At 33.5% G+C, this 16,037-nt stretch overlaps 1 protein-coding gene across 2 annotated transcripts in view; it reads left to right on the top strand.

Moving 5' to 3' along the window:
• Nucleotides 1-16,014, top strand: part of LOC143240484 (uncharacterized) — a 103,768-nt gene extending 87,754 nt beyond the window's left edge. For both annotated transcript variants that reach the window (XM_076482982.1, XM_076482981.1), the window contains exons 3-8: nt 4,718-4,783; nt 6,558-6,709; nt 9,207-9,315; nt 10,989-11,328; nt 13,176-13,227; nt 15,805-16,014. In XM_076482982.1, coding sequence (XP_076339097.1) covers nt 4,718-4,783; nt 6,558-6,709; nt 9,207-9,315; nt 10,989-11,328; nt 13,176-13,227; nt 15,805-15,871 — 786 coding nt within the window. In that variant the 3' untranslated portion in view covers nt 15,872-16,014. The remainder of the gene's footprint in view (nt 1-4,717; nt 4,784-6,557; nt 6,710-9,206; nt 9,316-10,988; nt 11,329-13,175; nt 13,228-15,804) is intronic.
• Nucleotides 16,015-16,037: the final 23 nt, after the last annotated feature.

Genomic DNA, 16,037 nt, shown 5'->3' on the forward strand with positions numbered 1-16,037 from the left:
GGGTATCACTTGCCCTTAATCTGACCCTACTATTAACCATCACATACCAGAATAAACAGAAAAAAGGACAACACATTACAAGTTACAAGTGTTTCATTGGAACACTGGTGTTTTCAGGCTGGTCTTCAGTTCCACTGATTTACTTTGTGGTGGAGAGTGAAAGTAAGTGAGGGTAGAAATGATAGGTGATTCATGGGATCTGTCCAGTTCAAGTGGACTAAAGACAAAAAAAAGTTTTGTAACCATTAGTGTAAATCTTCATTTAGTAAATATATGTGTCATGGTTCCTTCCATTCATTATTCTTGTGCATTTATTTGATAATCCAGAATATTTATAGAAAGTCACATGGAATAGCCCTAACTTTGCAAGTTTGCCTTAAAAGTTAATTTTTCATGTACAGTTTCAGTGAAGATGAAAACGTGTGAAAACTAAAATCTTTGTTTCACAACATTAGTAATTCTAAGTTGTATATTGTAGTTATAGTTATAAGTCGAGGTAATAGTGAACTAAGCCTAATGAATATATATATATATATAGTACTCTTTTAATTGAGTACTAATTTCTAATACAATACTCAAATTCATATCATATGAGCAGCAGATCACTAATTGTGGCTTAAGTGACTGATCATAATTTTGATCTTACAGGGAAATAACTAAAATGCTTAATGAAATGTGTTTAAGTACATTTTGTCATGTTTGAAATTTATATAGATGTTAATAGTGTTAGCCACATACATTTAAAGTGTAAACTTTTGAGAACTTCAGAAACTGGATAAGTAGAAAGTAAACCACTGCCACTTCAGGAACTGAGTAAGTGAAAAAGTAAACTACTACTGCTCTAGGAACTGAACAGGTAACAAGTACACCACTACCACTTCAGGAAATGAGTAAATAATAAGTAAACCACTACCACTCTGGGAACTGAGTAAGTAACGAGTATGCCACTACCACTCTAGGAACTGAGTAAGTAACGAGTATGCCACTACCACTCTGGGAACTGAGTAAGTAACGAGTGTGCCACTACCACTCTAGGGAACTGAGTAAGTAACAGGTATGCCACTGCCACTCTAGGAACTGAGTAAGTAACGAGTATGCCACTACCACTCTAGGAACTGAGTAAGTAACGAGTATGCCACTACCACTCTAGGAACTGAGTAAGTAACGAGTATGCCACTACCACTCTAGGAACTGAGTAAGTAACAAGTATGCCACTACCACTCTAGGAACTGAGTAAGTAACGAGTATGCCACTGCCACTCTAGGACTGAGTAAGTAACGAGGTATGCCACTGCCACTCTAGGAACTGGGTAAGTAACAGGTATGCCACTGCCACTCTAGGAACTGAGTGAAGTAACGAGTATGCCACTACCACTCTAGGAACTGAGTGTAAGTAACAGGTATGCCACTGCCACTCTAGGAACTGAGGTGAAGTAACGAGTATGCCACTACCACTCTAGGAACTGAGTAAGTAACGAGTGTGCCACTACCACTCTAGGAACTGAGTAGAGTAACGAGGTATGCCACTGCCACTCTAGGAACTGAGTAAGTAACGAGTATGCCACTGCCACTCTAGGAACTGAGTAAGTAACGAGTATGCCACTGCCACTCTAGGAACTGAGTAAGTAACGAGTATGCCACTGCCACTCTAGGAACTGAGTAAGTAACGAGTATGCCACTACCACTCTAGGAACTGAGTAAGTAATAAGTATGCCACTACCACTCTAGGAACTGAGTAAGTAACGAGTATGCCACTACCATTCTAGGAACTGAGTAAGTAATGAGTATGCTACTACCACCTTAGGAACTGAGTAAGTAACAAGTAAACCACTACCACCTTAGGAACTGAGTAAGTAACAAGTAAACCACTACCACTTCAGGAAATGAGTAAATAATAAGTAAACCACTACCACTCTAGGAACTGAGTAAGTAACGAGTATGCCACTACCACTCTAGGAACTGAGTAAGTAACGAGTATGCCACTACCACTCTAGGAACTGAGTAAGTAACGAGTATGCCACTACCACTCTAGGAACTGAGTAAGTAATGAGTATGCTACTACCACTCTAGGAACTGAGTAAGTAACGAGTATGCTACTACCACTCTAGGAACTGAGTAAGTAACGAGTATGCCACTACCACTCTAGGAACTGAATAAGTAACGAGTACACCACTACCACCTTAGGAACTGAGTAAGTAACAAGTAAACCACTACCACCTTAGGAACTGAGTAAGTAACAAGTAAACCACTACCACTTCAGGAAATGAGTAAATAATAAGTAAACCACTACGACTCTAGGAACTGAGTAAGTAACGAGTATGCCACTACCACTCTGGGAACTGAGTAAGTAACGAGTACACCACTACCACCTTAGGAACTGAGTAAGTAACAAGTAAACCACTACCACCTTAGGACTGGGTGAGTAACAAGTGAAACCACTACCACTTCAGGAAATGAGTAAATAATAAGTAAACCACTACGACTCTAGGAACTGAGTAAGTAACGAGTATGCCACTACCACTCTAGGAACTGAGTAAGTAACGAGTATGCCACTGCCACTCTAGGAACTGAGTGAAGTAACGAGTATGCCACTGCCACTCTAGGAACTGAGTGAAGTAACGAGTGTGCCACTACCACTCTAGGAACTGAGTGGAGTAACGAGGTGTGCCACTGCCACTCTGGGAACTGAGTAAGTAATAAGTATGCCACTACCATTCTAGGAACTGAGTAAGTAATGAGTATGCTACTACCACTCTAGGAACTGAGTGAAGTAACAGGGTGTGCCACTTCCACTCTAGGAACTGAGTAAGTAACGAGTATGCCACTGCCACTCTGGAACTGAGTGAGGTAACGAGTATGCCACTACCACTCTAGGAACTGAGTGAAGTAACGAGTGTGCCACTACCACTCTAGGAACTGAGTGAGTAACGAGGTATGCCACTACCACTCTAGGAACTGAGTAAGTAACGAGTATGCCACTACCACTCTAGGAACTGAGTAAGTAACGAGTATGCCACTACCACTCTAGGAACTGAGTAAGTAATAAGTATGCCACTACCACTCTAGGAACTGAGTAAGTAATGAGTATGCTACTACCACTCTAGGAACTGAGTAAGTAACGAGTATGCCACTACCACTCTAGGAACTGAGTAAGTAACGAGTATGCCACTACCACTCTAGGAACTGAGTGGTAACGAGGTATGCCACTACCACTCTAGGACTGAGTAAGTAATAAGTATGCCACTACCACTCTAGGAACTGAGTAAGTAATGAGTATGCTACTACCACTCTAGGAACTGAGTAAGTAACGAGTATGCCACTGCCACTCTAGGAACTGAGTAAGTAACGAGTATGCCACTGCCACTCTAGGAACTGAGTAAGTAACGAGTATGCCACTACCACTCTAGGAACTGAGTGAAGTAACGAGGTATGCCACTGCCACTCTGGGAACTGAGTGAGTAACGAGTATGCCACTGCCACTCTAGGAACTGAGTAAGTAACGAGTATGCCACTGCCACTCTAGGAACTGAGTAAATAACGAGTATGCCACTGCCACTCTAGGAACTGAGTAAGTAACGAGTATGCCACTACCACTCTAGGGAACTGAGTAAGTAATGGTATGCCACTACCACTCTAGGAACTGAGTAAGTAACGAGTATGCCACTGCCACTCTAGGAACTGAGTAAGTAATAAGTATGCCACTACCATTCTAGGAACTGAGTAAGTAATGAGTATGCTACTACCACCTTAGGAAATGAGTAAGTAACAAGTAAACCACTACCACCTTAGGAACTGAGTAAGTAACAAGTAAACCACTACCACTTCAGGAAATGAGTAAATAATAAGTAAACCACTACCACTCTAGGAACTGAGTAAGTAACGAGTATGCCACTACCACTCTAGGAACTGAGTAAGTAATGAGTATGCTACTACCACTCTAGGAACTGAGTAAGTAACAAGTATGCCACTACCACTCTAGGAACTGAATAAGTAACGAGTACACCACTACCACCTTAGGAACTGAGTAAGTAACAAGTAAACCACTACCACCTTAGGAACTGAGTAAGTAACAAGTAAACCACTACCACTTCAGGAAATGAGTAAATAATAAGTAAACCACTACGACTCTAGGAACTGAGTAAGTAACGAGTATGCCACTACCACTCTGGGAACTGAGTAAGTAACGAGTACACCACTACCACCTTAGGAACTGAGTAAGTAACGAGTACACCACTACCACCTTAGGAACTGAGTAAGTAACAAGTAAACCACTACCACCTTAGGAACTGAGTAAGTAACAAGTAAACCACTACCACTTCAGGAAATGAGTAAATAATAAGTAAACCACTACGACTCTAGGAACTGAGTAAGTAACGAGTATGCCACTACCACTCTGGGAACTGAGTAAGTAACGAGTATGCCACTACGACTCTAGGAACTGAGTAAGTAACGAGTATGCCACTACCACTCTGGGAACTGAGTAAGTAACGAGTATGCCACTACGACTCTAGGAACTGAGTAAGTAACGAGTATGCCACTACCACTCTAGGAACTGAGTAAGTAACGAGTATGCCACTACCACTCTAGGAACTGAATAAGTAATGAGTAAACCACTACCACTCCAGGAACTGAATAAGTAATAATTAAGCAACTTAGTTTTAACAGTGGTTTAGATTAGGTAAAAGACAAACAGTGTACTTTCATATATATCTTTGCAGAGGTGGCAGAGACGCTGGTTTGTGCTCTATGATGATGGTGAATTTACATATTCTGTTGATGAGCATGTAAGTTAAACTTGTACTTATGTTTGAATACTAAGAGTTAATATATGTGTATGATAAACCAATCAGTTGTTTTTCTTTTGATAGTTTCTATGATGTTTCCACAATACCTTATAAGTGGCACTGATTTTTGTTTGATTTTACTGTGAATTGAAATGTAAAACTGTACAATAGGTATTTGTGTTTTGGCCACTGTGGGTATAGCTCATAGTAAAACCTGATTTTTAGTGTTGTAAGCCTTCAAAATTACTAGCGAACTACTATGGGCCTCATATAAATATGCAGAGAAAACTTCTATTTTAGTTATTGTTATAGAAAGAAAGCCAGATGATAGAGAGTGGATGATTTAAATTAACAAAAACGTAAACTTATTTAACTGTGCAGAAAGAGATTATTTCCATTTTACATTATACATTTTCCATCATGTGGTGGTGTTCTGTCAGAATAACTGAAACATATACACACCTAAAGATATTATTCTCAAATAATGTAACCAGTCAACAAAACTAACATGAGGCTGGTTTGGTTTTCAAAGATGAAGTATTAGTTCATAAACTATGTGTAATGTGTACATACTGTCATTTTCCAAAATAGAACATTAAAGTTGGGTGCTTGTTAACTCTGAAAAACCTTGTGAATTTTGTATAACAGAAATTAAGGATTTTTTGTGAGATTCAACTGTTTTTTTCTATAAAGACAGAGAAATATAGTAATAACAAGAATTGCCATTCTAAGTAAGTCCTTCTCAACTAGTCTTATCAGTTTATCAAGAAGGTTGATATATATAAACCTTATAACTGTCAGTTGACTATTCTTTTTGTTTTACTTAATACAGTTTCAAACATAATGCACCTTTTAATTATGTTATCCTTTATGACTTCTTACTATGAAATCAATTACTAACAATGAAAATACATTATTAATAATAAGAGTACTGGATGATGATTCAATGCATTATAATTATAAATTTTAATTTTCGTGTGTATCGATATGTAACACTGTGCACTTCAGTTTATGGAGAATTAACTTCTATAAGTTGTAGGTAACCTTGTGAACTGATCTACCAAGTGAGATTTCTTTTTTTAGGGAGAAGGTAACAATAAATAATACTGGCATTCATAGTTTTGTTATTTAATCTATTTAATTGTTAAAAATGTTAGTTTTTTCTAGAAACAAAGTAATTAAGTAGCCTAGAGAGAAAGAGGTGTTGTTTCTGTTTCTATAAATTATAAATAATGAATATGAATATACAAAAGTTTGAATTTAAAACCTTTGAACTTTTGCAAAGTGCATTGGTTATTATGCCATAAGGGTACAGAAAATATTTCAAATATCCTGTCTTACAGTTTCTGGCTAAAATGTGCCGTAAAAAGCTTTCCAAGTTCCTGGATATCACCAGTTCAGTGCATTATTTTCACCAAAATCTGCAACTAATTAAAAATAGATAATTATCTTGTCATTTTTCCAATTAAAAATACAAATTTAGAAGCTTTTTTTTTTACCTAAGGGTTCATCTTGCTGTTAAACTTTGAACAAAATAATTTAAAATTAAATTATTGGTTAATTACTGTTATAATCTTAAAATTAGTTTCCAGTTGAAGAAAAGTTGCATTGATATATGTGATTCTAAACTTGGAAACTCTATTGATTCTTTGTGTATGTATATAATAATAATACATGAAGAAGGTTGTGGAACAGAATCAATTTTAAATAAGATAGCTGTAACTCAGTCTTATTTGCTTATTATTTGTGACGTCATTTATTCCATACACTGCAGCCTGATACTGTACCTCAAGCAGTGATAGACATGAACAAAGCACTGGAGGTCTCGGATGGAGAGAATGTTACAGGAAACCAGTTCTCCATTGCTATTGCAACCCCTGATAAAGTTCATTTCATCAAAGGAACCAGCAAAGAAGAGAGAAACTGGTGTGTATACAAACAGTGTTAACGAAACAGAGGTGTTTTCTTTATAATATTTAAAGAATACAGAATATTTAATACAGAATGTTTACAAAGTCTACTCGTGGAAGAAGAAAAAACAAAACATCTTGTCAAACTTTGTTCATATTTTAATAATTTCTTATTTTCTTCATTTACAAAGTAATTCTTTTATGTAAGAAACCATTATAAAAATCAGGAAATAATACATGAAAGTAAGTGTAATAATGATAAGGTTTTTCATTTTATTTCTGTCTAAAACATTTCAATGATTTAATATAGAGAGAGAATTTGGAAGTAGACCTGTGCATGTGGCAGTAAATATAAGTACATAAATTATTCTCAACTAATACAAGAAATTCGTTATTGTTAATTAAGAATTTACTGTAATTTGGTTTACTTACATTTTCAGGCTAAACTTTTCATGATAAAAACTTATTTTACGGTGAAAACTATCTTTTTCTTTTTTGTGAGAATATGTCCTTCTCAGAAGTCCTTCAGTGGGACAGTGGTAAGTCTATGGACTGACAATGCTAAAACCTCAGGTTTGAGTCCCCGTAGTGGACACAACAGATGATAGTCCAATGTTGCTTTGCTCCCAAACAAACCAAAACCTTCTCAGAAATTTTTTAACTTTTGATATGCCACTGAGGTTCAATATGGACCACATCAACATTTTTAAACAAACATATTTAAACTATTTATACACCAAATAAGTTCTGGGTCCATGGCTGGCTTTGTTGTTCACAAGGTCTATAATAACTTGTATATATGAAACAACCAAACATTTAAGCAAATGTATCATCACTATTGCAATGAATTCCACTATATGAAAGCACTCCTTTCATCCTGTTTTGTTATATCAATTCTTTAGACTAATTTTTTTTTATATATTCTTCACACATGCAGTTAGTATGATACAATATATGAATATACACCAGGAGCAAACAATATAAAAACAAGTTTGTAATTAGAGAGTTTATGTGTTACTTTTATTTATTCCTGACTTTAAAATGTATTTCAAGATGAATTTCTTTATATTTAAAAACACTTCACTTTAAATTTATGTTGTCATTAAAATCATGAACTTAAAGTCTTATTTTACAAAATAATCAGTTTGTCTATCAGTGTTACCCACTTGGAGAGAAAAATATGTGTATATTACAGATATTAGTCTTGCTAAAAGAACATATATATAGGTTGAAGTTGAGTAGAAAAAGAAATTTTGTAAATCACAAAGAACATCATGGATAAAAATATTTAAAACCACACTTTCTAGAACAGAAGATTGACCATTTACAGTTATTTTTGCAAAACTTAATAAATTGACATGAAAAACAATGGTAATCTATAATTTTGAATAGAACCAACAGGGTGGTTGACGTTTGGAATGAGCTGCCTTCAAGGCTGGAGAAGATGGAAGTTTAACTGAATTCCACAAGAGAGTGGATGAATACATGAGTAATAAGGAGCTGGAAGGGACATCCTTGATGGGATAATAAGCTCCATTTTGTCCTTTTAAAATTTTATGAATTTTAGGTTAGATACATATACATATCAGTTTGGGATTTATGTATAATTACAATAGTATTGACTCATTTTTGTTTACTACTCATACGTTGTTTACCTAAATACCAGAAATATAACTCAAATTTCTTATTTCAGGAAAACGAAACTGAGAGAGAGGTTTTTTTTGCATACAGTAATATAACAGTTAAGGACAAAACAGAACAAATTGGTCAAACTAGGCTGTATAATCTATTAAACTTACGTATTAAAAACCAAAACCAAACTTAAAAACTTCTTGTTCGATTCCACCATTAGGTATGGTTAAAGTTGATACATCAGCATTGTCAGTTCCCTTAGCAGTTGTGAAACATCAATCACATCCTTTCTAACTCTTCTTTTTTCAAGTAAAAACAGTTTAACAAATCTTTAAATGTCCATGTATGATAATCTTTCTATACCATGTGTCATTCTAGTAATCTTCCTCTGAACCCTTTCCAACACTTCAATGTCTTTTTGAAGGTAAGGTACCAAACCCTGTAACAAATTCATGCTCTCATCCATCCAGTCAATCTTCTATTTAATAAGCCAAGTTAGCTTGATATCTACAGTATTTCTATCAAGTTTTTTATATTGGCATATTCTTAAATGTTTATTGAAAACCTAGATTCACCAAATCCACACATTTCTTCTCATCTAGATAAACAATAACCTCTTTAAGGAATGTCAGAAGATTAGCCAAGCTGACTAACCATCAACATATTTTTGTAAATGGTTCAGTTTTAGTAATATGAGGCAATTAATGCATAGAAATAAAAAATCTGATTTCTTCTGAAGATAATAAAATAATTATTTGTAATTAATTAGAAAGTAATTACATTTTATAAAAAATAATATAATATTTAAAGTTTAATATAAAATTTTGTAATTGCACATTTAAGATAGAAATTTCTTATCTAATCCTTGGAAATTCTTGCAGGTGGTTTGATATTCTTTCACGTTTTCCATCAAATGCAATAAGAGGTAGAAACAAGAGGTTTGCAACAATTCCTGGTGGCAAAGCTACAGTAACAGATCTTGGAAATCAGGTATGTTTTTGTTATTTAAAATTTGACGGGTTTATCATGATCTTACAAAACTTGCTATTATCATAAAAAAAAAACAACCAAATGTTACTTAAGAACCACTTACACTATGTTTTACACAAAATCAAGATTCGTGGATATTTAGGGTCTTAAAGTGAACTAAAACTTATTAATAAATTTGATTGTTTTAAAAGATAAAGCAGAAATGCTTTGTTTTGAATATTTTAAAGTACAAAACAAAACCTTAAGTTGGGTTAAATGAATTATTATATAGAACTAACACTTTAAAAATGAATAAGTCAGTTTAATTAAGTTGTTTTCAGTTCAGGGATCATTTAATGTTGTGTGCATTATTACAAGAGGTAACTGTGTCCTAAAAGAAAAAGGCTACTTTAACAAGGTTCGCATCCAGCAGAAAATCCCATTTTACCCATTAGACATGTGAAGCACATTCAATAACATTTGTCTCTTTGGCTGAAAATAATTGAAACCATGTTATTGTCCTTAACATTAAGAAAATTGAATATTTCTAAGGTATGACAATGATTATTAGGAAATCATGAAGATAATTCCAGCAGAATATGCAATAAATTACAGGTTTAAAGAGTTTAAAATATTTCTAAGTGTGGGGGGTATTGAGAATTCAGCACTATAATACCATCAGTGCATGTAATAAACTGTGTGCTTAAAATGAGGCCAGATTTGGCTAGGTGGTTAAGGCTTTTGACTCCCAATGTGGGGGCCATGAGTTCGAATTCCCATCACACCAAAAGTGTAAAAGAGTAGCCCAATAGTTGGTGTTAGGGGGTGATGACTAGCTGCCTTCCCTCTAGTCTTACACTGCTAAGTTATGGATGGCTTGTGCAGAGAGCCCTTGTGTAGCTCTGCACAAAATTCACAGACTTCAGATGGAGATTTGCAAAAAATGCAAACAGTGAGAAGCAGTTTTGTAATTGGTATACTTTTTTAACATGTGTGATTCATAGAAGTACCACCAGTGACCACAAACATAGCCATTCCAAATTATTTCCTTTTGTGTGTGAGCCCATCAAACGTTTTTATATTTTACTTCAAAATACAAAGCTAGCTCTCCTTGTGGCTGTAAAATTAATTAACATTTTTACCTTAGCTTCTTTAACTTCCAGCTGCTAACACCCACTTGTACAGCTTTATATTTTCAAAATATACATGTATAATGGAAATATTTACACTATTATTAATAGAGCTAAGTTTCATTAGTTTCTCTAATCACCTAGTCTCAGGCCTTAATTTATTGTGAGGTGTTGTATAGTTTGAGATCCTTGTCGAATACATCATAATAGTAAGACGTACTTGAAGTAATATAAATTTATTAGTATAAATGCTCCATATGACCTTTAACTCTCACTATTAATTTCTGGCCCTTAATACAAGATTTTATCTTTATTTAGGCTAATTAGCTTAAAGCTCTGTGCAGCAAGCAGTACATTTTTGTCTGTTAAGGTAATAATGCTTGTAATGTAAGTTTTGTTGTTTGTTGTTTTGCTGAATAAGATAATATTGTACCCAAGACATCCAGCATTTTCAGAAGTGTGCTTATGGTAATGAAAACGAATGTGAAAGATGTTTTATTGTTTTTATATATAGTTTTAATACCATCTTAAAATAACAAGTCTTATAAATCCATCTTTCTTTAGCGTGACAAAAAATCTGATATCTCTAGTGATCTCATTAGAAGTGCCTCCACTCGAGAGAGATACAATACATTCAGCTCCAAGTTCCCATCACAACCCAAACCCGAACCATCGTGGGAACAAGTTAGGAAGGCAGAAACAGAAGATGTTATTTCAACTAAAGAGAGCGATAAACTTATCCTTAAGAATAATCTACATTCTACACCCATTAAAAAAACTACTGTGATTAATAACAGAATGAAAAGTGACAATACTATTGAGTGGAAGCACATAGAAAGTAAGAACTTGAGAAACATTCTGAGCAATAGTGGAAGTATTAGCTACCCTCCTTCTGTTGAGAAAGGTAAGAAGCCATAGTCTTTAATCATATAACAATCTAATGGGTTTTGTATTGTGTTTCATAAAGATAACATTTGTTTTGTTTCCAAAAACAGAGGGTTGAGTATGATATAATAAAATAATTTGGGATGTGCAAATCTACAAGTCATGTGACAATCACAACCAGTATAAAGCTATGAAACAATAGTATACATAAAAACAACAATTTGATATTATGTTACATTTTGTAGGTAGCACGAAGTCACCAAAAACTGGTTGCTTTTGGGAAGGTTGAGTAACATCCTCTCTTCTTTATGACATTGGAACTAGTTATAACAAGTGAGAATACATGAACACAAAGGTTATTTGCAAAACCCACTCACAAACCCAAGACAACAGTATACAACATAATGAAGAAGGATTTCCTGCTATAAAGGAGACATGAGCCATATGTTTACAAGATGGTTCCACATAATATCCAGGAATGGGAGATCAACTGTATAAAACTATGAATGGTACCTAGCTGAGAAAAACATGACAGTATGTGGTGATATTTAATGTAGCTGTAACAAGTCTTGTACCATTTTGCTGTAGTCAGTGGATGACAAAATCTTCTAAAAGTGGTGTAAGGTATGTGACAAAACTTTTTCAAAGGGATTCATGGTCATCACTGAACACTGTACCAGAGGCTCATTATGGATCAAGTCAAATGAACTCTGCTTGCTATCAAACAAATGTCCTGGACCTTTTGTACTACGTATAAATATAATCTCTGTACAGAAATGAGGTAAACAGTGTATGAGTTCATTGAAATAAGGCATCCAGTCATACCTCTAATTTAACAGGTACAAACCTTCAACAAGTGAAGAATAAACTGATATTCTTGTTATTACAAATAAAAACACAAGTCAGTTAGATTTGTGTGGCTAGACTGTTAAAACAGAAGCTAAAAAGGTGTCACCTTTGTACATTAGATGGATATTGGAAAGCAAGAAGGGAAGAGTGGCATGCTTTGAACATGTATATTTTATGAGAGTTTTGTAATGAAAGCTTTGCTGCAGGACTATTACCAGAATGCATAATTATCAGATAGGATATGATCAGACAAAATGACATACATCATGTACTGTAATACAACACACCAAACTCTCTGTAGTTACTTGTTATCCAATTATTTGTGTTAGAGCATGAATTTAAAAACTGGGGATTCACCCAGGCATAATAAGGTTAAGAAAAAAGGGAAAACTTAATGTAAACACAACTTTAACTATCTCTATAAAGTAAACTGAATCTCACTGCTAGTTCTGCGTGCTATCTGGTCATGCAAGTTGTTTATTGATCCAATGCTGTACTTGGTGTGTTTGTTGGTATCTAGTGATAAGGTATGGCATATTGAGTTTTTATAATGATGTATGGGTAAGGGCAATCAGGCATCATGAACAGCAGAAAAGGAGCACTTTTTAAAAGATTATGATAGAATGAAAAGTTACTGAGTGAAATTCTCCTTTGTCAACTTCAAACAAAACCTTCTAAAACTACAAAGTGATGAATATTGATGGTAAAATCCATACTGTAGTAATGTGAAAATTTATTTGTTGAGTGAAAGTTTGGTGGTCCAAAAAAAATCAAGATTTACTCTTATTTACATTGAAAATATTGGACAGCCCAAGATTTTGTGAGAAAAAAAAAGTTTACTTGAAATTACAAACCAGTAAACAGTGGTTAATGTTAGAATTATATATTCATAAGTTTGCCTACAAATCATTGGGAATTTATTTAGGACTGCTTTTATTGTGTTTAATAAACATTAAATTAGCAATGAAATGTCATTATGTAGAATCTCATAAATTCCTTTATTTCTTTTATCACCAGACACAAAAACGAAGAAATGTTTGCAAGTGGAGGAGGTATCAAATCAAGATAAGTAAGTTTCATAAGAAATTAGAAAACTTGTATTTTGTCTGTTTCTTTCTTCTATTTTTAGATAATTTTTGTCATTGTTATTTTATCTGTGTTTAGTATTCACGTAATAACAGTATTAACAAGTTAGTGTACAGTACTTAAATCAGCATGAGAAATTCTACAATTTTCCTTGATATTACTTGCTTTGAAATAATAACACTATGTAACACAAATGTTGTTTCTGGATAATATGTGTTATTTCTTAATTGCTTATGTTGTAAAAGTACAGAAAATGACCATTATTCCCTTCAAACTTTGCTTTTGTGACCTGGATAATGAAATTTAGAAATTCACCTATTTTTTATTGCACATTTTCATTTACATAAGGTCTGAATAAAACAACATATGAATCAAGATTTACATGTATTTATACTAAAGTTATACAAAAATAGGCAAAAATGTTTATAAGTGAGTAGTTTTTTTTCAAATTTGTGACTGTAATGTAAATTACTTTCACTTATCAGCCCCCAAAAATATTCTCCCATAATGTTTTTGTTATACACTCCTAGGTCACAAAAATAAAGTTTGAAGAGAAAAATAGGTCCTTTCCATTTACTTTAGGCATAAGCAATTGGGAAATAACACTTTCTGCCAGGAATAAGAAAAAGTAAAAATTTTGTTACATAGTGTTATTTAACATTCCAAATGTATATATGTTCTGTAGATGGAGCATTGTGTAAATTTGTTAAACCTTTTTCTTATTTTCCCTATTAATAATTGAAAAAAAAACAATTATGAATTTGCATCCTGTAATATGAGGATATGTAATGGTGAATTCACCATATAAATCAAGATGATATGTAATGGTGAATTCACCATATAAATCAAGATGATATGTAATGGTGAATTCACCATATAAATCAAGATGATATGTAATGGTGAATTCACCATATAAATCAAGATGATATGTAATGGTGAATTCACCATATAAATCAAGATGATATGTAATGGTGAATTCACCGTATAAATCAAGATGATATGTAATGGTGAATTCACCGTATAAATCAAGATGATATGTAATGGTGTATTCACCGTATAAATCAAGATGATATGTAATGGTGAATTCACCATATAAATCAAGATGATATGTAATGGTGTATTCACCTTATAAATCAAGATGATATGTAATGGTGTATTCACCTTATAAATCAAGATGATATGTAATGGTGTATTCACCGTATAAATCAAGATGATATGTAATGGTGTATTCACCGTATAAATCAAGATGATATGTAATGGTGTATTCACCGTATAAATCAAGATGATATGTAATGGTGGATTCACCGTATAAGTCAAGATTTTTAATTTCCCCAAGTGAGGTTTCCACTTTTTTTCAAATGTTATTAAACAGAATAAACAATGGTAATTTTTTGCTCCAAGATTTTCTCTCTAGAATATTTTTTGTGTCCTTAGGATTTTAGATCGGATTTTCTTCGGTGATTAACAGGTGAAAAGAAATTAATTTTTGATCAATGTGCTATGTACAATGGTAACTCCAAAATCATGTTTATACAATGAAATTTAATATTAATTTTACGTTTTGGAAGTTGTCTTTGTGTCCATTATGAGAGATTTCTATTATTATAGATAAAATAACGATACTCGTCCACTGATGTATCTTTATTGACTAAATATTCCACTGTTACAGTTTTGCCAGGAGCCATCAATAACCTACAAGTTCATTAATCCATTAAATTGAAACTCTATGCAAAATTAGTAATCAGTAGTAATATTTGATACTGAACTTGTTTCCAGTCCTCAAAGCTAAAACGTTTGATATTCTGTCATGGAAACAGAATACTGCTTTCCTTTGTTGAAAGCCATTAAAGGTATATTATATCTGCAAATGAGATTGAGAAAGACAATTATTTACTTACATGCCCTAAATGTGTAGTTTTCTAAATTTTTTTTAACTTCATTTTTGAAGCATTACTTCTAAGTTGAGATCCTGAAAAACAAGGTGAAAACACTTTTAACACACTGATTTAAAAACTGTGTCAAACGCAGGAAGTTTCATTGATGAACCCTGATTTTTAACCTAGTTTTTAAATTACCTGCACACCGTACTTTTGTAGTTTGGGAATTTCGTTATGTTTCATTTAGGCTTAACTTCTTTGTGAAATGATGAAATGAAAGCTTGAGAAATGGTAATAATACAGTATAATAATGCACAAAAGACCAAAAAATTAATAAAGCATTAAACATCTACCTAGTTTTGACACTAGTTGGAATTATTATCTTTTATTAATTCTTTTATCTTTTGTTCATTATTACACCAATGTGTTATTGCTGTGTTTATTCTTTTTATGAATTGTCACAAAACACATTTTCTTGGGAAAATAGCTGTGATCACAATTAACTTAAAAAATTATAAATTATTTTACTTCTTAGATCATGAATTAATCAATATACATTATAATAATCATAAAAACACATTTTGTACAACATAAAATAGGAATATGATGATAAAAAGTTTGAATAAGATATGTGGTTTTTATCTCAAAAAGTAATCAAATGCCTTTGTTGTTGTTTTTTTTAGTAAGCCAGAAGAAAATACAGATAAGGGGAAACCTGGTGTAAGACGTTACCTGAAGAGAGATGGGTAGCATAAGAAGCCAGCGTGGCCGATCTGACGGAGTTGCTAAGATGATACCATCTCCTGCGACCAGGGAAACTGAGAGGAAGAAACACCAGAATTCGTTTCATGTTCAGCCTGAGAAAAGTATTTTAACACATACTAGTGAACAAGGTAGATTTCATACTGTTTGAATT

The sequence above is a fragment of the Tachypleus tridentatus genome, chromosome 13, assembly GCF_004210375.1.
Source record: "Tachypleus tridentatus isolate NWPU-2018 chromosome 13, ASM421037v1, whole genome shotgun sequence".
NCBI classification, from domain to species: domain Eukaryota; kingdom Metazoa; phylum Arthropoda; class Merostomata; order Xiphosura; family Limulidae; genus Tachypleus; species Tachypleus tridentatus.